Below are 27,606 nucleotides of genomic sequence, written 5' to 3' on the forward strand. Positions count from 1 at the left end.
GCATTATTTAAGCAACCCGACTATAAAACAACTTTTCCACTGTGCAATATTTACTCTAATGTTTACTTTTTAATCTTCTATTGTTGTTGTTTCTTTAGAGCTGATTTTAGATCTAGTTTATTCTATATTTTCTTATTTTTTCCATTGCTAATACTTGTGTGTAACTGCCTGTGTGTATGCCCCTGTCACACCCGAATAAAATAAAGGAATTCTTATCTTATATGGATCCACCTCTTTGGTTGCTGTTCTCGCTCCCGGCGCCAGGGGGCGGAATATTTCAGAGGGACAGAATTTTCCGGAAACGGAAATGAGTGTCCTTTGTTTTGAAAGAGGGAAATTTAAAAGTAGACCCCATTAAAAGTAAACAGAGGAGGAAGAGGAAGGAATTTACAAACGAAGAGTGAAATGTGAATGAAGACTTTTTAATGTGTTCATCTGAATGTAAGTTATGTTTGATGGTGAACATTTCTTCGTTTTCAGTTTAATCGATGCTGGGTTTTGTTCATCGCTGTTTAAAATGGGCAGGTCGATAGACGTGGCCATGAAAGCGTCTCACAGATTTTAGAAAACCCTTTTTACATGCATGTTGTTAAGATGCATTGGCTCAGATATAAATTGAGGTTTTCATTTTAAATTTAAAACACAAGTTTTCAGTACGTAAACATAAATATTCGAAGGACTTCCACTATTTGTAGTCTATGAATACATCAGCTAAGAACATGCATGCACTTTGGTGTACTTTAGTTTGAACGTTGGTTAGGGACATATGCTGTGATACATAAATGGGCATAATCTTGTAATTCCTTTATTTTCTGATAGATTGAAACAAATGTCTATAGCGGATCGGTCAGAAAAAGCCTATCGGTGGATCTCTATTTATAACGTTTTCGCTATTTACTACCTTACAGTTTTCATGTGACCAAGTGAGAAATCAGGTGATTAATTTTGCTACACATTAGTAATGGCCCAGTTACAGTTCTCAAGATATACCATGATTTGAACATCTAATGGGTTCATAACATAAATAATTTCCATCATACTGTTCCTGTAATATAAAATCATTTTAATACAATGCCAAAGAGAAAGCTGTAGCGATCAGAACTTCATCGGATGCATAATGCACAAGGTAGCTTCACATTCTCATCCCTACCTTGTTTCTCACTCTCTCTTTACTGCTTCAAAAAAAAAAAGAAAAAAAAACAAAACAAAACAAAGACACAAATTTGTCTGACTGAAGATATTTTGGGCCACCCAAAGTAGAGAAAGCTGATGAAGTGGTAAGATTTCAGTTTTTAGGCAAGTTGAATTTAGGTTTAACCCTATCATATTGGTGGCTCAGTCACAGCTAACTCTTTACTGGAAAACAATTCTATATGAACTCATTCTAGAAATGAAAACTTCTGCAAAGCTCATGGCTGATCTGTGTAAAAGCACTGTGTCGAGGGGCTGCATGATGGAGGGGTTGGGCAATATAGCTTTTTATCAGAATTGTTATCCTATTCCAGACTTGGAAAAACGATCAATCAGAACTAAAGAAGCCTTTTCTATAACAGGCTTAAAAAAATGTCCTCCAGAAGTCAGAGAACAAGCCTAGGCGGTCTGACTTTAATGTCCTGGATGACTTAAAAAATGTTGCTGGGCAGAAAGGAGCCTGCAATATTTTAATTAAAAACATTGGTTAGGCTTTTCTGTAGGTAATGGATGTGTAGATCATTGTAGGTCCAGAACTTAAAATGGTATTGCACTTTTGTCTCATTAAAAGATGATTGTCCAGTTTGCAAATTCTTTTGGGCTCGATTGAAACAAAAAGGATCCATTCTCAGCAATAAGTACAGGGTTACAGTTGGTTTTTGTTTAAAAACATTTGGTGTATTACACCAAGATTAGTAAATTAATTAAAAACAGATATTGGTGCATGACAGTTTGCGTTTGAGTAAAAGTCATTGGACAGATGTAGGGATGGACAATAATTCAATATCAATATATATATTGCAATATAACTACTTTATTGAGTAAAAGGTGATGTGACATTTGCGATATTTGAATATATATTACAGTCTATGATTACATTTCTCACTGACTGGCGTTCTGGATTTTATGTAGTTTTATGTGTTTTATTTTTTAAAAGCAAGTATTCCTAAAATGTTATATTGGAGTAGTCTTATAAACATGGTGAAATAATTGTCATACTTTTGTACATGTATACGTTGTGGGCATTCTTGGCAGTCTTTCTGAGGCTTTTATTTTGTTTATATCGGTATCATAATTATATTGTATTGACCAAAATTAAGAAATATAGCAGTTTTGACCACAACGCCCAGCCCTAGAGAGATGTGTTTCTATTTACTATGAAATTAAAGAGAATTTAAAAAGTTTCTGTTGTACTCAATATTTTAAATCGTAGGAAGATTTCACCTTGTCTGGAATAGTTTTGTCCAAATAAAAATAAAAGTTCCCATCTACATCAACCACCTGGGTTGGTGGGCCAAATCAACCTTGAATTGCATTTGGGAGCCACATCAAATCAGTCCAGGGGCTGGAAATGGTCCCTGAACAGCACTTTGGACAACCACGGTTTAAAGCAATTAAGTTACATGAGATATACGTTTTATTCACAATCTGCTTTTGCTTAGAAGTGGTAAGCAGTTAATTCTTGTTTTGTGTTTAAAACCTCCACAGCATACATAGACACTAATTGTGTCATTTTGAGATGGTGGTTTGGTAATTGTTCACAAAATGTCATCTTTTTCAACTATGTCCAAACAGGTCTGATACCATCATGAAGAAGAAGTCAAGAAGGTATAGGGATGATGCTTCCAGCATCCAGGAGGACTGTAAGTGATGCTTACACATGAAATCCTGTTTCCATAAACACTCACAGGCTGCTGGTCGTTTCAAGCCATGAATGACATTAAACTGTGGGGTTAGTAATGGGAAATCAATGCTTTACATATATTTAATCAAGCACAGTCAAGTGTTAAATTAAGCACACCTTCACATATATACCATAGCAGAAAGTAGCAGCTATGTACTGTTAATCAAATGATCATCCAGTGTGTCCCCATATAAAAGCACAGGTTTTGGTAGTTTGCTGCTGTGGAGCTTGCTGGTGTTTTAACACACTACCAAATAAGGGCAGATATCAGGAATGACTTTAGAGATGTGATTGTTGAAATGGTCATAGGGCATTTTCAAGCAATTTAAAGGTAATCAGTCTACAGAGAGTGATTACATCCAAAAGGGCTTTAATCCTAAATGGATTTAACCCTAAGTGGAAACATTTCCATCCCAGGAGTCAATGTCCCAGCAGGTCCGACTTTTGCGACGGACAGTGAAATAACAGAACAGCTCTCTATCAGAGTATACAGACTGTACTTAACATGTCAACTGTTCAAGTACATGGCAGGACAATTAGAAAAAGACTGAACAACTCTGGCCTGTGTGGGCTGAAGGAGAAAGATGCTTCTCTAAAAAGGGAAAAACAGCACTGTTTGGGTTTGCAAAGTTGTACCTGAATAACCCCATAAAACACTTTGAACAATATCCTCTCTATAGATGAGGCCAAAGCAGAGCTGTTCAACCATAATGCATTGTGCCATATCTGAAGACACACCATATCAGTACAAAGTATTCACAGCAACATTTAAACATGGTGGAGGGAGGCTGTTGATTTGGGCTAGTTGTGCATCCGCAGGACGGGTCAAATGTGAGCTCATCTGTCCAACAGTTAACTCGTGGCTGTTTTTACCGACAACCATTGTTACCACACAGAATTAATCAACACATGCTTCCTTTTGCTGCCAGGTTTATAGTGTATTTCTATCTGTAAACTATATGTATACTGCTGTGAATTGGCACATTACCAATACTCATTCATGGATGCTTGCACATGCAGACAACATCGCTCTTAATGTGAAAGAACACCAGATTGTTCTCCAGCCAGATCACATACAGCTGCATTAGTCTGACCTCATATGTTGCAGTTCAGGCAAAGGGATCTCAGACTGACTGCTCTATTCAAGCCAAAAAAAGTAAAAAACAAAGCAACTGGACTTGTGAGGAATGTTCTGATCTTTATATTGGAGAAACCAAACAACCTCTCCACAGACGCATGGCTCAACACAGGAGAGCTACCTCCTCAGGTCAAGACTCTGCTGTCCACCTACATCTTAAGGACAAAGGACACTCTGAGGACCAAAAATGTTCACATTTTGGACAAAGAAGACAGATGGTTTCAAAGAGGTGTGAAGGAAGCCATCTACGTTAAGAGAGAGAAACCAACCTTAAACAGAAGAGGAGGCCTTAGGTTCCAACTCTCAAAAACTTACAACACAGCTATAGGATTAATTCCGGCCAATCATCACCTCAATTCTCATCCTCATACGTGTAATCATAACATCGCTCCTTTAAGCCAAGCCAATAACAACTCTAACGACTCCTTGTTACAAAGGAGTGGACCAGTTTCGCTCCAATCTGCTGGCTTAATGATTTTAACGACCGCCCATTACTGTTTCGATTGAATTTGCATGTTATCTAAGCCATTACAAGGCCTTTGTTGGGCAATGGTATAAAGCTTGGTACTCCATATTACTCCAGACTTTTTGAATTGAGAAAGCTTCCTGGCGAGGAGGCGAAGCATCTTCAACTACGAAAAACAAGTCCAGTTGCTTTGTTTTTTACTTTTTGTGGAATGACCATGACCTGGATGACTGAGAATCTTCACCAGCATACTGCTCTATTCAAGATACTGTGCAGCCATGGCTAAACGTTTTCAGAAATCTGCTTCAGCATTTTTGGATTTTAATTTCACTATATCAAAGAATTTAATTGGTATTAAGCTTCAGCCTCTTGTGTCAGCAAACAGTGTAATATTTATCAGATCACTCAGTATTTCCAGCGTTGCTCTTTTTATAGTTTCTGCAGTTCTTTAAGATGCTGGAAATGAACTTCTGGGTCCAGTCAGGCGGGTAATCCAAAACCTGTGTTCTTAGCTCACATGATACCACATGTTGCTCAGTGGGATCATGCCTTGTGGCACAGCACTGTTAATCATAGCGTTAATCATAGCTTAACCCCCCCCCCCCCCCCCCCCCCCCCCCCCACACACACACACACACACACACACACACTTTCTTTCTTTCTTTCTTTCTTTCTTTCTTTCTTTATTTCTTTCTTTCTTTCTTTCTTTCTTTCTTATCAGCGTGCTAATGAGTTTGTTGGAGAGATTTCAGCTGGACTCTTTCACAGCTGTATGTGTGCTTATTATAGGACTATAATTACAAAACATCAGCTTATCTTTTTATTTGAGGGCAAACCCAAAGTTATTATGGTTTAGGTTAACTGCGTTCTTCTCATTAAATGAGTCTGTACAAGTTAAAAAACAAACTGACCCCAAACACTGAAGCTGCAGAAGTTGCAGACCACAGCGTTTGTGTGAAACTTTTGGCCATGACTATAGAAAAGCCTGTGAAGAACAGTCTTCAAAATAAACTTTGCCCGTGTGAAGAAAAAGGGACCTGAGTTTTTGGAGATCTGGGTGACAGTTCAGTGACAAAGGATGACTACTTTTGTGGTAAAATTTTCCAGCTTGCTTTCTGACCTTTGTAGTTCATAGTGGTAACATAACACTTAGAAAACAAACAACCTCTTCATATTATATAGTTTTATTTCCAACAGAAAAAAACCTTTTATGGAGAAGAGATTGCAAGCTAAACTTGTGGGAAAGACATTGGTTGTCTGTGGTTCATTCATTTCAACTCAATTTATTTAAATAGTTACAATGCTAATGTGTTTATATATTGCTAACACAGTCATTTCAAGACCCTTTACAGAGTCAATTGCATCGAATCATGAAGACAGATTGCTTAAGAGGATTTGCCGCCAATGAAACCCAGCAGGTTGCATTGAGTCATTGACTTGTTGCAGCATTCCTCCTGGATGCCAAAGTGGATAGTTACTGGCATTGTGTCGTTGACTTAGCAGCAATCCCTCATAGGGAGCATGCATGAAGCGACAGTGGAGAGCAAAACTCCACTTTACCAGGAAGAAACCTCTAGCAGAACCAGGCTCTGTGTGAACGGTCATCTACCATGACTCATTGGGGGTTGGAGAAGACAGAGCAGAGACAAAAAAAGCCCAGAAGCACTGAGCCAGGAATACTTTCTATGTTAGGGAAAAGTAAAAAGGTAATGTCAATTTTAGATCAATAGGTGGCTTTTTCTAGACAAGAAACACAGATAAGCAGATAAACTCCAGTTTTCAAGTCTATAGGATAAAGAGAGCACATATAGTCAGTTTTGGTATAAGCTCAGCCAACAGCTTTGTCTCGGAGAGAAACAGGGTTAAACAATAGGAGAACATGAAGTTGTTGTCAGCAGCAACTCAGCCGATTCCCCCCTCCAGGATGGCGTTGCAGCTAACCAGAACATCAGGCCAGCTGAAGCTACTGTGATGAGAAAAAACAGTACATAATACCAAATTTGAGAGTAGTAGGAGAATGTAGCAGAGTGAGGGAGAGTGGTCTTAATGTCCTCCTGCAGCTTAATCCTATAGCAGCATAACTATAGAGGTAGCTCAGGGTAACATGAGCCACTCTAACTATAAGCTTTGTCAAAAAAGAAAGTTTTAAGATTAGTCTTAAAAGTAGACAGGGTGTCTGCCTCACGGACCAAAACTGGGAGTTGGTTCCACAGGAGAGGAGCCTGATAGCTAAAGGATCTGCCTCCCATTCTACTTTTAGAGACTCTAGGAACCACCAGCAGACCTGCAGTCTGAGAGTGAAGTGCTCTGTTAGGAACATATGGAACTTATATGTGAGATGGAGAATTTTCAATTCTGTTCTGGATTTACTGTGGTTTTATTGGAGCTTTTATTTGTTCTGTGTGGTTCCAGGCTGTGCTCTGTGCAGGTGCAGTGATGATGACCCGGTTACGTTTGGGGAAAAGGTCAAACTCAAAGAGCATAAATTCTCAGTCCATTACTTCTGTTTGGTAAGTTTCCATCAACATGCTTCATATGTACTTTAATCAGTGTTCACAAATACATAGGTTTTAAGGTCTTTAATTCACAGTTCCCCTAGTAAATGTCTGTCTAGACTTGCTTTTCACTCTAAGAATGCTGCTTGAAGAACAGCACCACCTAGGCTAGCCTTTTTAACTGAACTACGGGTAATCTCTGTGGACAAAATACTAGATAGCTTAGCAATTAAAATGTAAATATACTTCTGTTTCTTAATCTGTTAATTAATTCTTTATTTGATATGGACAACCCTTTTAGTCCTCTTTCTGATCGCAACTTGAAAGCAGCTCCTTCAGTTTGACATGAATGCAAAGACGGAAAGATGTGGAATTAATTACATGTGATGTTGTACCAATGTGTACAAACTCTGATTTAGGGTTAGTTTAGCCAGATCAGTTGAGGATACTCTGGGTTTAGACTCTGCTCTGTAAAGCTTAACGTCTGATGACAGGACGCTTCCAACTCCCCAGTTTTTGCAGTTGGTCCTCCAATTAATTTAACAGAGATTACATCAGCAGTCTCATCAGGATTCAGGTCTCCAAGTACTCCACTCATGCCAAACAATAGCCTCTAACTGCCCACATCTATAGACAGTGACAGGCGGGTCATTCATTTGAATCTGATTTGGACTGGGTCTAGGAGGATGGATCTCCATTTGCTTTAAAATAGCAGCACTCCAACTGCAGGTTGGAGCGCTGTGAGCCGTCAGAATTGACTCCTGGATAGGTGTTCAAGCGTTTCTTAGGAAAACTGAGCTAAAGTCCGGTTACCTCCGATTCAAGGCTGTTTGCTGAATGGATGGGTTGAATTAGGACTTAATCCAGAATAATAGGTGTGTTTCTATGGTCTGTTATGCTGTAACAAATGAACAAAGGGGGAAATCTTGATCTATTGGTTCATCTATATTTCACTTCTCTCCTTTGGTCATGACTCAAAGAACATGGCTCTGTTGGCCCGGCCTTAAAGATTATGTTGCTGCAGCAGCTGTTCTGCCTCCTAAGGAGTCAGTTGAAAACTTTGGAGTATCAAATCAAGATGTCTGTCATTGGCTGTTATTTATTTATTTATTTATTTATTGCCCGTTGTTGAAGAGCTTCTTTGTTGTCTTCTGTAGCTTACATCTAGTGGAGTTTACCAGCGGGGAGAGGAGAACGAGGGTGTCTTTGGTTTCCTGGTGGATGACATCAAACAAGAGATCCGAAGGGCGGCTCGATTGGCAAGTCTTTTGATATTAGGTCTAATGGCCTTCTTACACAGTGTGATTTTAGCAATCTTCTGAGACTACTCCACTGTGCAACGTGGATTTAATAGTCTTTGGTCTTATGTGTACTAGGGCTGAACGATTTTGGAAAATAATCTAATTGCAAATTTTTTTCTTAATATTGCGATTTAATGTGATTTTCCTTTTCCCAGTTTAATTTATCATGTGTTTTAAAATATATACAAACAACAAATCAATTTGTTTCCTCGCCATGTGCATTAGTTGCTAAAAGCCCCACAGCATCTAAACTTGGAGCAGAAATAATTGCATTCTGCCTACAATATATTTCAACCAAAATTGCAATTTTGACTTTTCTCTGCATTAACCACAAGCAACAAAATGGCCTCTAAATAAAGATGTTTGTAAACAAGGACTATTTTAAACATGAACTTTTAATGTTTCTATTGATCAGAATATTATTCAAGAGAACAGCTTTTAATTTAATTGGACATCAATCCTTGTTGAACATAAAGTGCAAAGTCCAACCAACAAGCAAGTCTATATATTAAACTGATTGACCTGTACTTAATGCTATGTATGATTATATAAACTCTAAAACAAGTAATAAAATTTGATTATCTCACTGCTGCAACTGTCTTCCCACTTCAAACATTTTACCAACACCTAAAGGACGTGTCTAATTCCCTAATTGTTACATAGCCAAAAATTGCAGACCTCTGCGATTTTTTTTTAAATCACGATTATATCGAAAATGCAATTAATTGTTCAGCCCTAATGTGTACACATTATACGATCACCAAATCGCTTACCACACATGACAATAAACAACTCCATCTGCGTCATCCATCCGTCTATAGCACCGGCCAGATTTAATATAAACAAAATCTGTTATTCAGCTGCACGCTGTTCTCTTCAGTCCCAGATCCATCCAAACAAAACCACAATCACATATGTTTAAGAAAAAATAGCCCAGTAATGAATTAAAGAGTTCTCTGTGGATAAATCTGTTTAACCAAATGTGAATAAGTTTAGTAAAATGTCCCAGTTCAGCGCATCAAAGTCTGCTGCAGGAACAAAAAAAAAAACAAAAAAGAAATCCAACTGCCCAAATTACTCATCAGTCTTTGTCTAGGCTGCCACATTAAGAGAACAACACTGAACGCTGTCACCGGTTTGTGATTGGAATGGACAGAGCTGGTGAAGATGCGGTCTGTTTGCTCTGGTTAAACAAACGTGTCTGATTCGAGCAAACAGGACAGGTTATCTCTGAACAGACCTGATTAAGAAATCCAAAACGTATTTTTTTTTCTTCCTTTATTTGCGAGGCAGAACCTGTGGAGCCTCTCATCATAATGGCTCTGTTGTAGCAGCTGTCTGTCTAAATATCTGACTCTGTCAGATATTGATTGCAGGTTATCTTTGGTCACAAGATGTTAACAACGGCCATCCTATAAATTTTTGTCCTCTTTAAAGTCAATCTAACAGAAATTACAGGATATGTCTAGTATTAGGGGGCTAAAGTAATATTTTCTTATGAGCCCAAAGTAAATGGAAATACATTGCATTCTTTTGTATTTTATTTGCAAATTTTTTTTAATGAAAGATTCTAAAAAGTAGAGATTAAATTCAGGACATTTGGAAAATGGGCTACAGAAGAATATTTACATTGTATGGGGAATAAAATAATTTTAGCGGAGGTATAACATGTACATGACTTTGGTAGAGAAGCTGTACTATGTGTGTGTGTGCTTTGTTTGCTCCAGACGTGTTTTTGTTGCAAGAAGAAGGGAGCATGTGTTGGGTGCAACGTGAGGAGCTGCAGGAGGATGGTCCACTTCCCCTGTGGGAGGAAACAGATGTTCATCACCCAGTTCACCGACATATTCCCGTGAGTGCCGGCACCAAACAACACTGCCTTAGTGTGTAATGCGCATGGAGATTTTTAAACAAAGAATGAACACTTCCAATAAAAGCATGTTATAATAAACATTCTGACATAAAAATACATGAACTTAAAGGTGCAATTGAAATGATTCCCCCCGTCATCCAAATTAGCCTCATTGCTGTAACATCTAAACTTGCAGAGTAGTTTAGCTCCATAAAAATATTACAGGTGGTTTAAGTACATCAAAAAAGGACCACTTTGATTGACTTCTGGGGTTTCAGAACCACGCAGCTCCTACATGAAAAACGTCTTAAGTAATTAAAGGAACATCTTTATTTCTGCCGAAAGGTGGCGAAACAGCTGTTCCTTCCACTTTAAAGGACCAATTGCCGAATTTTCACCACTGGGTGGGCTATTGTGTCTGTAGACCAAAACAAGCTGTGTATCACGCCACGTCTCTCCTCAGTGTGACAGCGGCATTTCACGGGCGGGGAGGGGCTAAGCTCTCATTGGCAGCTGTTCACGTGGATCCACATGCAGGCCCGGCTGGCCCAGCTTGTAAACAAGAGACTGGAGAACAACACAGAAAGATGGTGTGTGACATCATACCATCTGAAAAGCTACCTTTAGTTCGACACATCACTAGTTTAGAGATCTTTCTATCTAAAATAATGAAATTTCGCTCATTCCAGCTTTAAAGTTAAAAACATTGTTTCCAGCTTCATCTGTAGGGACATTCAGTGACTTTGTTATATTCTTTTCATTTTCCTTTGTTTATAAAATGGAATTTCTACATTTCTGACCTTTTGTTTTTGGTACTTCTCTTGTCTGAGATATATTTCCAACATGCAGTGTCACATTACCATTAACTGTTCAGGTATTTGTATTCTGTCTCAATCACCCACGATGCAACTGATGAAGCCCATGATTAGTTGTGCCTGAGATTACACCCGTTTTACAGATGTGGGAAGAATTCTGCCAAGTACCTTAATTTGTATATAGACAGACGTAGATCGAGTCGAGACATAGCTAGATAGACATAAATAGGGAGTGCAAACATCAGGATCTGATTACTCTAATTTTATGCTAAAAAAAGCCTTTAAAGCAAAATTGTATTTTGTCAGATGTAGTCAAATCTGTTAGAAATTTTGGAAAATGATTACATTGCGCTCTCTTTGATGGCTGAGAAGCTCAGGTGTTGAGGTGGTTTTGACAGAAAGGAGCTGCTGTACAGGAAACATGTAAAACTTTGTTTTTCTAAGTACTAAGTTAAACAAACAGCTGAAAGTAAAATTTAGCTTCTTAATAATAACTTTGCTTAACTAACTAAGCGTCTATGTCTGTCTCCAGGTCTTACTGTCAGGATCACAGTCCTACTCAGACTCTCAGCATTGACTCAGACTTCAGTCTGCCTCAGTCCTGCTCCATCTGTCTAGACTCCATTGATCCTGTCTTGTCCTACTCTGTCCTCAAGTGTCCGTCCTGCCACGGCAGCTGGTTCCACAGAGACTGTGTGCAGGTAGTGAACCGTCACATAACGTTTGGTTTGTAGCTCTAGTATTTCCTAACAATAATAAATGTACATTTGAAAGGCATTTTTAGGAAACGTATATATTTCTTTGAGAACAGTTAATTCTGACTGTGTTGAACCTACTTCAAATTAACTTGTGGGATTCTCTGCGACATGCTGCTTGCTGGACAAGCATGGACATTCTGAAGTCATCTTCTTCCCTGCAGCTGAACCTCTTACCTTTAGTTGAGTAGTTTCTCTTTGTTGGAACATTTTGTGTCTTTTCTGAGAGACTTCTGCAGTCTGAAGAGTTTCAGGTAAACTGAGCCTTATCAGCAGTACCTTTACATAGTGAATCAACAAGTTTCACAGTGATAATCAAAACTGGTTGTTCACAGGCAAAATTAGTGCTCTGGTGACTGCTGGTTGTTCCCAGGGAGCTGAGTCATAACAGCAATAACAACTTTGTACCAGGGGGACAACTGGACCTGGAGGTCTCCACCACCGTTTAAAAACAGGTGGTTTCTCTTTCAAACAAGCATGCCTCCCTATCCAGGATGAAAACATCTTCATCCCTAAAAGGGTAAGCGCTGGCCTGCAGATGAGTGGAAATCTTGGCCTGGTGATGCTGCTCTTCTGTGCTGGGCCATCCTTTAGGCCAGTGGCTGATTTCTTTCCCTGATATATAGCAGCGCCCTGGGAACTATAAGCAGCCATCAGAGCACTAACAATTGGTTGGTAGGCTGATGGTCCTCTTTTGCATGTGAACAGCCAGTTTTGATTGTCACTGATAAACGTGTTGATCCACTATGCAAAGGTACGGCTGATAAGGCTGAGATTACCTGAGACTCCTCAGACTGATGACGTCTCTCTGAGAAGAAATTAAACGTTTCAACAAAGAAGAACCTGTCCAGCAGACCTACCCAACTTGTTATTCTTACCTGGATTATTGAGACTCATCTGGGCACTCTTACCTTTACATTTAGAAAACTCTTCTTTCCGCTTAAATAATCTCAGCAGCAGCAGCATTGTGATGCAGAGTGATGACCGCTACAAAATGTTCTATGGAAGTAACAAGAGGTCAAGGATTTCAGGACATCTGATTTATTTTACAGAATTTACTCTGCTGATCAGATAGACTGATTTCACCTGTGCTTACATTATTATTTCTTTGTTATAAAGTAAACTTGAATCAAAAAAGCTCATCCACATGAGCACTCTAAATAATCAGAAAACATCAGGACAGAAACTGAGATTGCAAAGTCTGCTAAACATCACTTTGGTTTCACTGGCAAAACTGTTAGCGTTACTGTCGGTTACTGTAATTTGCCTTTTAAACTTGTGCTACCCTGTTTGATGATCTTTCATTTATCTGGTTGTGTAACATGCCACCTCGGGTTGTTCTTTATCTTTCCTCAATCTATTTAAGAAAACCAGGTCAATTACTATATAAACTCCTGCATGATCAAAAGGCACTTCTGATTCTTTTTTTGTGTTTCTGTGCATAAAGCATCAGGCCCACAGTGCAGGACTCTTCTTCTTCAGGTGTACTCTCTGCAACAACAAGGAAAACTTCCAGGAGGAGATGGTCAGAATGGGAATATACATCCCGGAAAGGTGAGACGTGATCTTTATTCCATCTGCTGTAAATTTGAGCTCTTTTCAGATTTTCTCAGTAGGCTAGCTTCCGCATCACGGTATTTACATAAAATATGTACAATATGCAGCACATAATCTAAGTAGCTTTATTTGAAATAGAACAGTGTGTGGTTGCTCTGACTATGCACGCTTTGTGAAACCAGAAATGTATCTAGACGGGCGGGCTAGTGGCACAGCAGGTAGTGCTACCCATATACGGAGGCCTTAGTCCTCGACGCCGTTGACCTGGGTTCGAGTCCGACCCGCGGTCCTTTGCCACATGTCTCTCCACCTTTTCCACCCCCCTTCCTGTCAGCCTACTTTCAGAAAAAGCGAGCCACTAGAGCCGCAAAAAATCCCAAAAAAAGTAATGTATCTAGACAGTAAGCCTACATGATATCAGGAAAATATTTGTTATTCTGATGCAAGATAACACAATCAATTATGATTAAAGCAAATTTTTGCAGAATCTTTTCTTTTATCCTCTATGAGCTTTAGCATCTAAGCCAACACATATCAGGTGTGGGCCTAGAGATTCTTTCTGCTAGATGTAGCTGGAGAAGACTGGTCATCCCTTCACATTCTTTGATTTAATGGAAAATATTTGCAGTTTTAGAGTCCCTAATTTTTAAAACCTTCTTCTACCTTGATTCTGATAACCAGTCCATGGCTAATATCCCATATCCCCTGCCTTTTAAAGGCATTTTTGACACAATTCAGAGTCACAAGGGGTGGGGGATGTGTGGGGTTGGCGGGGTACACCCTGGATGGGTCGCCAGTCTATCGCAGGGAAACACAGAGACAAACAGGACAAACAACCATTCTCACCCTAATTAACCTAACAGTCATGTCTTTGGACCGTGGGAAGAAACTGGAATACCCGGAGAGAACCCACGCATGCAAAATCGATGCAGAAAAACCCAGGGTGGACATGAACCCAGGACCTTCTTGCTACAAAGCAGCAGCGCTACCCACTGTACAGCGCACAGGCCATTTACAGCCCTGGACAGATTTTAGGTGGCCTCCGACTACCCACAACCAGTATTGATGCAGATAGAGACTTTTCATTTTTAATTAGGGCTAAATGATTAAAGAAAATGATTTATCCAACAACTTTTACTCAAATGCAAATGTTGGTGCACTGAAACCTGCTTTAAATTATTTTTTTAAAATTGGGTAAAATAAAACAAAAGTTTTCAAGGAAAGACTGACCCAAGTTCTTTTCTTATTGTTAAGAATAGTCAAAAATGTTGATTAAAAAAATTTCAATCGAGTCCAAAAGAATTTCTAACTCGATGACTGTCTTTTAAAAGTCAAATTTGCAGAACCCTGGATCTACAGGAAATCTGACTAATTTGTTTAATTAAAATATTTGTGGAGCACATAAAAAGCAGTTTGCAGTACAAGTTTTGGGAATTTTTTTCTGTTTCAAAAATAATTTTTTGGCCCTTGAGTACTTCTGCCTTGATGATTTTGGCCCACGTGATAAAAAGTTAGGACACCTCTGTTTTAGATAGAACAAAAAAATAGTTTTGTGAATAACTAAAGGTATCCTTTTAGATGGACTATGGTTAAACGTCACACACCATCTCTCTGTGTTCTTCTCCAACCTTGTGTTTACATAGCCGGGCCATGCACATACGTGCATGTGAACAGCTGCCCCCTCCCTGCCCATAAAATGCCACCGCCAGGCACAAAATGGTGGAGAGCACAACCATTGGTTCAAAAAGTTCTCTTGCTAAAAGCGTTATAAAGTTATAAGTCACTTCTTCACTAGGCATGTTCCTCTGAAAGATGTTGCTGTTCTGCTGTGTTTTTATCCTTTGCAAATAGGCTCATATGAGACCATGGGTGAGAAGGGGAAATGGTGATACACATCTTGTTTTGGTCTACAGATGGTGCTCAAGCTCCACCTAGTGGTGAAAAATCACTTCCTGTTCCATTATGGTATTTTTTTCGGTTTGTGCAGAGATGCATCTTGGGAATTGGAGGCAAATGCCTATTCAGAGCTCCTGGAGGTCCATAATCGCTGCGACGCCGTCACCTGCCTCTGCGACGATGGACGCACATACTCTGCTAAGAAAGGGTAAAGCATGTTGTTCTTCATCTGTTAACTTTAAAGCATATACATTGAAAATGTATATTTCAGAATTATAAAAAAATCTGTAATGATCTGATTTCATTGTGACTAGGCCTGTCATGATAAGAAATTTTGTTGTACAATAAATTGTCCCTGAAATTATTACGATAAACAAATAATTTTGTCGTTTGGAGACCATTTTCAACTAATATAACCATAATGGCATAACAATGCAGGTACACCCTCTCATAGCTCAATAAATGCTCTAGAAAAGCTTTTTAAATAACATGTAACATTGGAACTACAAGACATTTCAAATATCCATGTGGGTGGGGGGTTTATTTGCCTATTCTTCTAATACTCTGCAGCGTATAATACAAGCAGCGTGACCAGCTACCATTATCACAGAAGTTACACTGTAACAAGGTTCTGTGAATTCCTGAATGACTGCAAGTGGCAGTAAACAAAGTGGATATGTCTCCTTGCACTTACTCTGCACAGGTTGTGACTCAGTGTAAACAAAGTCACATATGTGACGGAGTGTTGCGTCTATAAATAACACCCGAGGAGTTATGTTTGGTCTCCTGGGATCTTCTTGCTGAGAAGTTCCAAGTTAGTGGTCATCCAGGAGATCACGCAACCATATTTACTGTGTAACTAACTTGTGTTCATCCCTTCTTGACTGCCAGTGGCAGTAAACAAAGTGGATGACACACAGCAACGTGACGAGGAACAGGACACTGACCTTCTGCTCCGGAAGCAGATGCCAGAGGCAGGACTGCTGATGCCAGTCTCGTGGCCACATTGAGGCAGTAGAACTGTTCAAATGTGCATGGAGTCTCCCAGGACGCTGCCTCACAAATGTCACTCAGCAGCACGCCACTCATTGCTGCCCAGGACGTTCCTGGTGGAATGGCATACAACACCCCGGGTAGGGTTGGGAATTGATACGATTTTCACGATTCCGATTCCCTTATCGATTCTGTGAAACGATTCGATTCTCTTATCGATTTCAATTTGTGGAAAAAAGGAGAACAAACATTTTGATGATTAGCATCAACTTTGTTTACTTAACTATCACACGACCTTACAAACTCAACAAGGTCAAGATGTCCACAGCAAATGTGCAACTGGAGTAACATTTATCTTTGTTTCAATGAAAAATGGATATAAGAATAAACGTAAATACACTAGATGAGTTGTTTAGAATACAAGAAAATGTAAGTTTGTTGTGACAGTTACTTTTTAATCTCTAATAACCAATAATTTCTAATAACCAATAATGTCTAATAACTAATGATGTGATAATAACTAATTAGAGTAAGCCAGAACCAGTGAACGGGAGCTGCCAGCCTCTGAGCCAGCCAGGCTACACGTCTCGTCACAGTCATCTAAATCTAGCAGAGAAGGCATTCGTTTAATGAAAAAGCATTACTGTACAATTTTGGGAAATAAACTCATCTCCCCCTAATTTAAATAAACGAGCTTCACCTTTCTCTCGCTCCCTGAACTGCGGAGCAACTTTGAAGCATGTTTCGTTATATCCATTGCAATAGCTAGAATCACGTAAGAATTCCAGCTACCAGTAGTTCTAATTAAACATGCTAGCAATGAAGGGCTGGATTAACGAGAAAGGCACACTCCCTTAATAACCCCAAAGAGAGGTAGGAAATTGGTTTATTTCCAGAAATGGCATATGATTTACTAGGCACCACATTAAGCACAGCCAGTGATGTAAAACTAGCTACTTACCACCAGACTTGCCTTCCATGCTGGTCGTAACTTTAGCTTCTTTCCGGAAGGCATCAAAAACACGGCATTCATTAAAACGTATGCCATGTTGTGTGCGCAGGTGTTTCTGCATGTTGGATGTATTTCCTCCCGCGGATGTAATTGCCACTTTGCAACGATTGCAGAGCGCCTTGTTGCCATCTTTCTCTTCCTTAAAATGAAGCCAAACCTTCGACCGCTTACCCGATGGGGCGCCATTTTTTGTTTTGTTTTGCTTTTCTAGACTTACGCCTGGTCACGTCGTACTTGCTTACTGAATGCCGTGTGTGTAACTTGCGTAAAAAAAACATGACGTAAGTCGTGCTGCCCAGAACCCTAAACTCTGGTGCTGCTTGGAATCGATAAGAGAATCGTTCGCCACCCTCTGTGACAGGAAAAGGAGGAAGGTAGTATGCTTCAAGCTAGATGGTTGTGTTCGCATAAAGCTTTGGGTCAGAACCTTAGGGTGGAAAGAGATTTTAGGCCATAATGTGACCCCTACCTGTCAGCGTTCCAGCGCAGGCAGGTAGGGGTCTCAGGAAGAGCATGAAGCTCACTCACCTGCTTAGCTGAATTCACTGCCAACAGAAAAGCCGTTGAGTGCACACATTGGCCCGCACAGGGACCTCAACCCTAACAGGGTTTCCCATGTAGCTACAGGCTTCTGTTGGGGAAGGCTCAGTCTCCTGGCTCCCCTGAGAAACTGCATCGCCCAGTATTGTACCCCCACCTTACGATCAAGCATTGGGAACCAGATTTTCATGGGCCGCTCTGGCGCAACTTGGAGAACCCTCTGATTCAATGAGTTTACCCTCGGTGAGTGGGCAGAATCAGAAGAAAAGGTAGAAAAGCATAGAGCTGCTTGGAGGCATTGGCGAGGGCATCTATAGGGAGTGTGGCTCTGCCAGGGAGAACTACAACAGGCAATGTGTCATGCTACCCGAGGCAAAGAAGTCTACCTGGGCCTTGCCAAACGATCCCAGATCGCCTGAGGATGCAACAGCCATTCTCCTGGGGGAAGCCTCTGTCAGGACAGGTAATCTGCCACAGAGTTTCTGTTGCCCGGGGGGTGCATCGCTCTCAAGGAGGCGAGCTGAGGGTACAGCCAAGTCCACAGCCTCTGGGCCTCCCTCAGGGACTGCAGTAACCTGGTCCCCATGCTTTCTGCTAGTGGTTTTACACAATGAGCTAAGAACACACCACTTCACCTATGTAGCTTCATCCTAACTTAAAAAAAGTAAATGAGTAAATTAATTAATTAAAGTATCCCATTCTATAGCAAAAAGTTTCCTCTTTACAATAGTTTGACAACATATTTTCAGCATTGCATGCTATTCTCCTCATGGAAGCCCACTGAGCGCATTGGCTAAATAAAATCCCAATTTTCCAAAACATTTTTTATTTATTTATTTGAATTATTAAATCTTAATAAATTGTAAATTCAAATGAATCAATTAAATCGATTTATTGCCCAGCCCTAACCTGAAGCAAGAGTAATCCTGTTTCAATGTGCATTTCGAAATTTACAAAAGCAATACACACAGCATGTTTCAACATTTTTACTGTGTAAACTAGGCAATTAGTTTACATCTAGCTGAGATGGCTCAGGAGTATACCTGAGTGACGCTTCTCATGCCATATTGTGTAAAGGTTCATCTCTGAAGGAATGAGATCAGAAATGGTCGCTGTAATGCAGGAGTGTCCTGTTTCAGTGTCTGGGATTGTTTTCAGGTGGTTTGAGGTGATCCGGTGCTGCCTGTGTGGATCCACAGGAACTCACAGGAAATGTTCGGGCCTAAAGTTGGACACCCGGGACTGGGCCTGCACTGACTGCATAAATGCAACGGATGGCAAAGGTCTGTTCTCAGTGATGTGCATAATGTTTGTGTTTTGGTCAGTTTCTGTTTTACCTCCTACTAAACGGAGGTACTTAACGGTGGGAGAATATTTCAGCTGCAGCTGTTTTAAACCATGTTTGTGTCTACTCCAGCATCTCTGGTTGCATCGCCTCAGGGAGGCCAGAGGAGAAGTTTGCTGTCCAAACGCCATCTGTCCCCCATGCCCTCTCCCCTCAGCTTTAAAAGGTATACACATTAAATGCTCCCATGCCCCGTCTCCACCTACAGGATTCATTGCTAATGTTTTTATCTCTTGTAGAATGTGTACACCTGTAAGATCTGAGTCACCTGCGGAGATCCTGCAGTCTTTACTTCCTTGCCGTTATCCTGTCAGCGCCCAGGTGGAAATGCACGGAGACCAGGCTCTGTTAGCCGGTCTAGACCTGGTCAGAAGGGCCGACTTTGACCCCAAGCGTTCACTTTCTGTCAGGTAATATTCATTGTTGATCTTAGATATTCTCTTCTCTTTCTCCTCTTCAACTTTGAGCTCTCTTTGCCCAGGATCATAGATGAGCAGCACACTGCCCTTCTCAGAACTCTCTGCGATGCAGACACGGCCAGAAAGTACTTCCTGAAGCGGCTGATGCAGCAGATCCAGAACTCTGTGGTGTTTGAGGGTCCAAGTGAATCCAAAAATCTAGCACTTAACTCCCAGGGTAAGAAGAACGGACTCTGTATGGAGTGTGTCATGCAACTGAAGAAATCTGACAGCTTCCTGGGTGTCCATTATATTTATGTGTAGACAACAAGACCTATACCTTTTTTCTGTGGGCTGGTGAAATCAATTGACGTGTGTGTGTGTGTGTGTGTGTGTGTGTGTGTGTGTGTGTGTGTGTGTGTGTGTGTTATTTAGCTCTGCGGGAGGATCTGTACTTTGACATCGGCTCCCTGCTGGCACTCTGTTTGGTCCACGGTGGCCCACCTATTGGCTTTTTCTCCCGTGCTCTCTATCAATGCCTGTTTAACTACCCCGCCAACTGCCCCCTCACACTGAGCCACATGACCCCTGAAACGCACCTCACCGGGCAAGTCAGTCGGGTGAGTGCAGGACTGACTCCGCTGCTCTAAGGTCTAACTTTTACAGACAGACGAGGGAAAGGCTGAACAGTTGGTTTGCGTCTATCCAGATTGCAGCAGCAGAGTCTTTAAATGAGCTGAAAAAGGTCATGAAAGCGAGCTGGGAGTACCTGGAGATGGCTGGCTGTAACAGACAGGTCACCAGCCTGAAAGAGAGAGAGGCTCTGGTGGAAGATCTGGTCAGCTTCACCATGATCACTCGGATGCAGCTGCCTTTGCAGAGGTGAGAAAATAAGTAGAATTGGATGTGAACTTGAACAGTCATGATGTAATAAATGTACCCTTCCTGTTCAATGCACTGTATACAGTGTGACCTAAGGTGGTTCTGAAAGTTCTTCAACAGGTTGGGTTTTAAATGGAATGGCTTTTCTAACCTGTGTATTTAAATGGTAAGTGGACTGAATTTATATAGTGCTAGTCACCCTGACCTCTTAAAGTGCTTTACAGTGGAGACACATTCATTTACAGCAATTAAAGTAATTGCTGCACACTTTTTCACAATGATCTGTACATCTATTAAACACTCTCTAAGCCTGGTGATCATCGTGTAGAGGAATGTGATGGTAGAAAACCAACCCGATAAAATGTGCTAGCTTTTATTTTAGATTTAAGATGGCTTATAGAAGTTTATTGGAAGGTTCCTATGTGTTGTTATGTGTCCCAACACAAGCATGAATGTTTTGAATTTTTATGATGCAGTCAATCTATGATTAATGTCTAGTTTGGAGTGAAATTGGACATCTCAGAGGAATCATGAGGACTGTGTTTTATAACCCATTCTCTTTGTGTGTTCTAACAGCTGCCGGCTGTCGGGGCCAATCCTGTAATACCTTTACGTTATAACTGGGTTTTTTTTTCTTTCTTTTCTCCTGCAGGTTACGGGAAGGTCTGCGCACATTGGGCGTATTTGAACAGGTGATACATATTTGAGTTTCACGTTTACAGTAGCATAAATCGTTCAGTTAAACTACACTGACTAACCTGAGTGTGTGAGCGCAGTGATCAGAGCATAAAGATGTCACATTCAGGAGTTACACTAAGGAAAATCAATCAGTCAATCAAAATTGATTTCTAAAGCACTCTTCATACTAAAAGCAGCTCAAAGTGCTGTAGAGAATGAAAAAAACAATAAACCCTGTGTCGCCCCCACTCTCCCTAACATATAAGAACAGACATATGCATATAAAATCATCAACATTCAAAAATCCACTTGTCTTTGATCTGATCCAGGTTCAGCTTTTCCCGTCTGTCTTCTGTGGCGTTTTCTGTGAGGCCACAGAGCCACTTACAGCTGAAACCCTCGGCCGGCTCTTCACCATCAACTTCTCCGAGCAGGAGGAGAAACTGAACAAAGAAACGCCTGTTGTCACCTTCTGGAGACACCTCCTGCTGGAGTGCGAGGGTAAGATGTTGACCTAACCTTGCTCCCTGAACCAGGAGCATCCTTTTATGTTTAAAACAAACTTTAAACAAGGTTTCCAGACTAAATCTGGACAGATATGCTTAATCTCTTTGTAGATGTTTACTTATTTTACTAAAGTACACTAAGTACAATCTTTAAAACGTGGTGTTCATGGAAAACTCCTCCCATCCCTTCAGTTGGAAAGAGCTCCATCTCTCTTCAGGACATCCTTCGCTTTGCTGCCGGAGTGGACGAGCTTCCAGCAGCTGGCCTCTTCCCGCCTCCCTCCATTTCCTTCCTCCACTATCCCACCTCTGCCCACCTCAGGCTGGAAGAGCAGAAGAAGGAAAACGTGGAGTGGCTGGACGAAGGGCTTTTCCCTCAGAGCAAAGCAGTGTCACACAACCTCCTCCTCCCTGTTACGTCCACCTATAAGGCCTTTAAAAGCTCCATGGAGCACGCCATCAGCCATCGCGTGCACCTGTTCCCATTAAACACATAGATATGGGGGGGGGGGGGGGTGACAGCATCCTCAAATGTTTTTGTGTAATCCATTGTTGTTGAGTTGATTTTTGTCTTTTGTTAAATGTACCCAATTGTTTTCTGAGGTCAGATATTAGATTTTTCTTCAGTGTGCTTGAGACACTATATAATCTTGATTAAAAACTAAGACATTACTTCCCAACTTTATTACAATTTTCCCTTAAGTTTAATTTGATGAGGCTTTAAATCTGAGCAGGAGTGATTATTGGCCATATTTTTCCTCCATCTCTGTTTAGGTCCTTGTATATCAGTGATTTGGCTTTAGTTATGTTTTGGTTTTGTGTCAAAACTAGATTTGAATTTGGCTCCTCTGAGATAACTGTTAGGAAGCTGTTTTTAAAGGCATGTCTTTGAAAAAAAAAACTTGATAATTGCTATTTTTAAATTTAAAGCCAGTACAGTAATAAAACTTCATAAGCATAAGGAATTATTTGTTTCACTTTGTGGGAAATGTAATCTTCCTTCAAATCCAAACCAGATTTGTTCTAAATAAGAGAACATTCCAGATTGTGTTTTCATGGCATTAATGCATTGGTTTATTTGCTAACTTCTAAAACTGGCTCTGTTGTTTCATGGTGCCTTTCTGTTTCAGTTTTGTACAGCTTGAGCAACAACTCTGACTGAAACTGAGGAGTGGATTTTCCTTTGAGTTTATCACAGACTAATGAGTTCAACACACAGGGTGCGACCAACGATAGCAACTAATGGCTTTCATTGTCATTATGGTGAAGACCCAACACGGACGTGAAAGCAGCAGCGGTGTTTCAAATCACATTTTTGGATCGCTTGTTTCCCAGAAATATTATTGGTTATGAAATTGAGGGGGTTTTGATGTTTTCAAAGCATTCCATGAAGATATTTCTGGAATTGACTGAAATCTTGCTTTATGTCTACGCTCCAAAAAGAAATACAACCAGGTTCATCCTATATTACAGACAAGGAAACAGCCTGGAGAATATCATTTTAATGGCGCACCTAAGAGCTGTTCCAGATAAATGGCTGTAGATCCAAGCGACAGCGACAAAAGCTGAACATTGTTCAACTTGTGCCGCGTTGCAGGCCCACATGTGTACATCAACGTGGACGAGCTTGATATTTCACACGCACGTGCTCCATGGCTGGAGGACTGTCTCCTCATCACAGAAGTTCCTTAGAAAATGAATCGAGGAAGCGATGCCACTCCCTGTATCGCCATCGTCTGGCACTGCAGCCATTTATCTGAAACAGCCATGAGGTGCGCCATCAAACGATGATTTTCTCCAGGCTGTTACCTTGTCTGTAATATAGGATGAACCCAGTTTTATTTTTTTTTATTTTGTAGAGTAGACAAAGCAAGATTTCAGTCAATTCCAGCAAAATCAATAGCGTGATTTGAAACACTGCCGTCGCTGTCACGTCTCGTGTGTTGGTGCTGATGAAAGCCATTAGTCGCTGTCGTCTGTCACTCCCTGTATGTCGAGCCCATAACTGTAAGACAGTTGTCGCTGTGCTCCTCCACTTCTGATTCATTTTGTATTACAGATTTATCTTGTGTAATTTCTGTTTTTGCTACAGTTTTTTCATACGTGACTTTTAGGATTTGTACAGTGCTAACTTTATACCATTGCTTTGAAATTACCTGCTTGTTTCCTCATGTTTGTTTGTTTATCTGCTTTTCATAAAGTCGGATTCTTGCTCTTCTTGTTGCTACTGTTTGTCATTTTTATTAACTTTTATTGATAAAGCATATGAGGTCTTACAATAGTGAGACTTTGTACATTGCTTTTGCTTTACAAGGTTTGAACTTTTGGTTTTATAAACAATTGACCTGGGCTGGGGGTGGTGGGGAAGATTTAAAAAAAAATGTATATATATTTTTTTATTTTATTTACATGAGCATTTGAATCAACGTAGCATCAATAAGATGACGCAGCAGTATTTACAGGAAACTAGACCCCACAGGCTTAACATATTCTATCCACTTAGACCCTGTTCTGTAGGAACGGCCCCACTGCACTCCAAGGATGTAAGACAGGTTTTCCATTGTGTAGATCTCTTTTCAGTGATTCTGGTGAGAGCATTTTTACTTAAAGCCAGTAAGATATATAAAATGTGTTTTTCTCAGGAGTTCAGTTTATCCACCAGTACGTTACCCAAATATACTGCTCAAAAAAATAAAGGGAACGCTAAAATAACACATCCTAGATCTGAATGAATGAAATATTCTTATTAAATACTTTAATTAAATGTTCTTTACATAGTTGACCTGCATATTATCGCAAAGATTATCAATGGAAATCAAATTTAACCCACGGAGGTCTGGATTTGTAGCCAAACTGAAAATTAAAGTGGAAAAACAAACTACAGGTGGATCCAGCTTTGATGTAATGTCCTTAGAACAAGTCTAAATGAGGCTCAGTAGCCTGTATGGCCTCCATGTTCCTGTATGACCTCCCTACAACGCCTGGGCATGCTGATGAGGTGATGGATGGTCTCCTGGAGGATCTTCTCCCAGACCTGGACAGTCTGTGGTGCAACATGGTGTTGGATGGAGCGAGACATGGAGTTTCTGACAAAGCAAATCAGGCTGAGCTGTGTTAAATGCAGTGGAGAAACCAAAGAACATCATCCTCATAGTGCTCTCTGCCTTGTCTAAATGATGGTGGACCATCTTCTGATTAGGTTCAAGAATAACCACATAGAAGCAGAAGGTGGGGTAACAGGGAAGCTTTGGGTTAAATGAGGGCAGGAGAGGAGAAGGCTTGTTCCTGAACTGAACCTGCAGAAGAACGTGTTCAGTCCATTGGCTGACCCTGTATGGAATGTGTGTTTGTGGAGATACCACCATAGTAATCAGTGCAAGAATTTGGTGTCCTGTCTGTCCAATTTCATACGGTGGGGTGCTTTACTTTTCTAATATAGAAGAAGCTCAGACTGCATTACTTCTACATCACTGAGCATTTTTAGGTTGCGCTGTTCTCCCCGTGTTCCACAGTGTAAACCTGTCAAAGGTTAAAACAGGCATAAATCAGTCATGCGGTATAATTGCAGTTGTTGAGTAACATAGTGTGGTATCTTGATTTAAGTGTTGTTACACCTGAATGTGGTTTACATTTGACCAGTTTGTTAACTACTGTTAAGTGTTAAAATACATTTTCCCCCTTAATTTCTGCCTTACACTTTGAGTGCAATTAATTTAACAATCGAGAGGATTCAATAATTTTCATTTTAGCCTTCTATTAACTAAAGGAAGGTTGTAATTTTTATTTGTCACCCCACACTCTTGATAAGTCATATTAGTTTTGTCGGCACACTTTTATAGGAGCTATAACAATGTAATTAATATAAAAGGACTTCAATTATGTTATATATACACACACACAGGTGCTGGTCATATAATCAGAATATCATGAAAAATATATATTTTTTCAATGATTCCATTCAAAAAGTGAAACTTGTCTATTACATTCATTCATTACACAGACTGATATATTTCAGGTGTTTATTTCCTTTAATTTTGATTATTATAACTGACCACTAATGAAAACCCCAAATTCATCTCAGAAAATTAGAATATTGTGAAAAGGTCCAATATTGAAAACTCCTGGTGCCACACTAATTAGCTAGTTAACTCTAAACTCCTGCAGAGGCCTTTAAATAGTCTCAGTCTAGTTCTGTAGGCGACCCATCATGAGGAAGACTGCTGACTTGACAGTTGTCCAGAAGACGACCATTAACATCTTCTACAAGGAGGTCATCGGTAAAGAGGCTGGCTGTTCACAGAGCTCTGTGTCCAAGCACATTAACAGAGAGGCGAAGGAAAGGAAATGATGTGGTAGAAAAAGTGTACAAGCAACAGGGATGACTGCACCCTGGAGAGGACTGTGAAACTAAACCCACTCAGAAATGTGGAGGAGGTTCACAGAGTGGACTGCAGCTGGAGTCAGAGCTTCCAGAACCACCACACACAGACGTATGCCAGACATGCTTTCAGCTGTCGCATTCCTGGTGGCAAGCCTCTCTGGAACAAGAGACAGAAGCGTCTCGCCTGGACTAAAGACAAAAAGGACTGGACTGCTGCTGAGTGGTCCAAAGTTACGTTCTCTGATGAAAGCAAGTTCTACATTTCCTTTGGAAATCAAGGAGTCTGGAGGAAGAGAGGAGAGGCAGAGAATCCCTGTTGTTGAGGTCCAGTGGAAAGTTTCCACGTCAGTGATGGTTTGGGGAGCCATGTCATCTGCTGGTGTTGGTCCACTGGGTTTTCTGAGCTCCAAGGTCAACGCAGCCGTCTACCAGGAGGTTTTAGAGCACTGCATGCTCCCTGCTGCTGACCAACTTTATGGAGAAGCAGATTTCACTTTCCAACAGGACTTGGCACCTGCACCCAGTGCCAAAGCCAACAGTACTTGGTTTAAGGACCATGATATCCCTGTTCTTAATTGGCCAGCAAACTCACCTTAACCCAATACAAAATCTATGGGGTATTGTGAAGAGGAAGATCTGATACGCCAGAAGAGCTGAAGGCCACTATCAGAGCCACCTGGACTCTCATAACACCTGAGCAGTGCCACAGACTGATTGACTCCATGCCACGCTGCACTGCTGCAGTAATCCAGGGAAAATGAGCCCCAACTAAGTATTGAGTGCTGTACATGCTCATACTTTTCATGCTCACACTTTTCAGTCGGCCAACATTTCTGGAAATCCGTTTTTGTGTTGATCTTAAGAAATATTAAAATTTTCTGAGCTACTGGATTTGGGGTTTTCATTAGTTGTCAGTTTTAATCAAAATTAAAAGAAATACTCAAAACACTTGAAATATATAGTCTGTGCGTAATGAATGAATATAATATACAAATTTCGTTTTTTAATGGAATTACTGAAAATAAAATACGTTTTTCATGATATTCTACTTAAATGACCAGCACCTGTATGCAACACACATTCACAACAAATATCGACTTCAGGGACATTACAAAGAAGAAGTAAAAGAAAAAAAACTAAATCATGCAGACAGGTTGGTTAAACGCTTTCTTTCTAAGGAAACCAAGCTGATTGCATGGCACCATTGACTTGCAGCATTCACTCCTCTTGGATGAGCATTTAGCACTGATCCAGGCAAATTTTCCATGTGAGATAAAAGTAAAATGTCAATTGTCGTAGTAGCTCCTTTAGTGACCTTATCTAGGAGAAAAACACAGCTAGTAGATCATCTTGGTGCCAGTTGTTTTCCAGTGTACATGATGAAAAAGCACAAAGTCGCAGCAAAAGCTCAAACTTTCATTTTTTTTTTTCCAACCCTCTTCACTGCCTCTGGATAGCTTATCTTATTGATTGTCTTAACTTGTTGAATTTCTATCACCCTTTTCCTGACTTCCCCATATGTCACTCTGTGCTCAGTTACAGACCTTTTCCTGCACATCCTCTTAACATTCTTTGAATGTATGATCAGATTTCAGGGGATCCATTGCCCCCTCTAGCTCCGCCCCTGTTAGCTGTAAACCATAATCACTGAAACTAACTCTCTGTGTAATTATTCATCATTTGAATTAAATGAATGAAATAAATTGACATTTCAAATATAT

At 40.4% G+C, this 27,606-nt stretch overlaps 1 protein-coding gene across 1 annotated transcript; it reads left to right on the forward strand.

The window, feature by feature from the left end:
* The first annotated feature begins 322 nt into the window (after nucleotides 1–322).
* g2e3 (G2/M-phase specific E3 ubiquitin protein ligase) lies at nucleotides 323–22,011 on the forward strand. The gene is made up of 17 exons (XM_036150846.1): nucleotides 323–441; nucleotides 2,767–2,834; nucleotides 6,892–6,989; nucleotides 8,132–8,233; nucleotides 10,003–10,127; nucleotides 11,475–11,643; nucleotides 13,145–13,251; nucleotides 15,242–15,358; nucleotides 18,854–18,978; nucleotides 19,113–19,206; nucleotides 19,280–19,450; nucleotides 19,522–19,676; nucleotides 19,874–20,058; nucleotides 20,148–20,320; nucleotides 20,973–21,012; nucleotides 21,328–21,499; nucleotides 21,697–22,011. Coding segments are annotated over exons 1-17 (2,208 nt in total). The 5' UTR covers nucleotides 323–439; the 3' UTR covers nucleotides 22,002–22,011.
* Nucleotides 22,012–27,606: the final 5,595 nt, after the last annotated feature.

Source organism: Fundulus heteroclitus, chromosome 19, assembly GCF_011125445.2.
Source record: "Fundulus heteroclitus isolate FHET01 chromosome 19, MU-UCD_Fhet_4.1, whole genome shotgun sequence".
Taxonomy (NCBI): Eukaryota; Metazoa; Chordata; class Actinopteri; order Cyprinodontiformes; family Fundulidae; genus Fundulus; species Fundulus heteroclitus.

Bases quoted from the DNA above. Each gene is read 5' to 3' on its own strand.
- g2e3 (XM_036150846.1), top strand. The intron at 11,644-13,144 runs GTAGTGAACCGT...CTGTGCATAAAG, and splicing joins TCCACAGAGACTGTGTGCAG to CATCAGGCCCACAGTGCAGG. The intron at 19,207-19,279 runs GTATACACATTA...TATCTCTTGTAG, and splicing joins TCTCCCCTCAGCTTTAAAAG to AATGTGTACACCTGTAAGAT.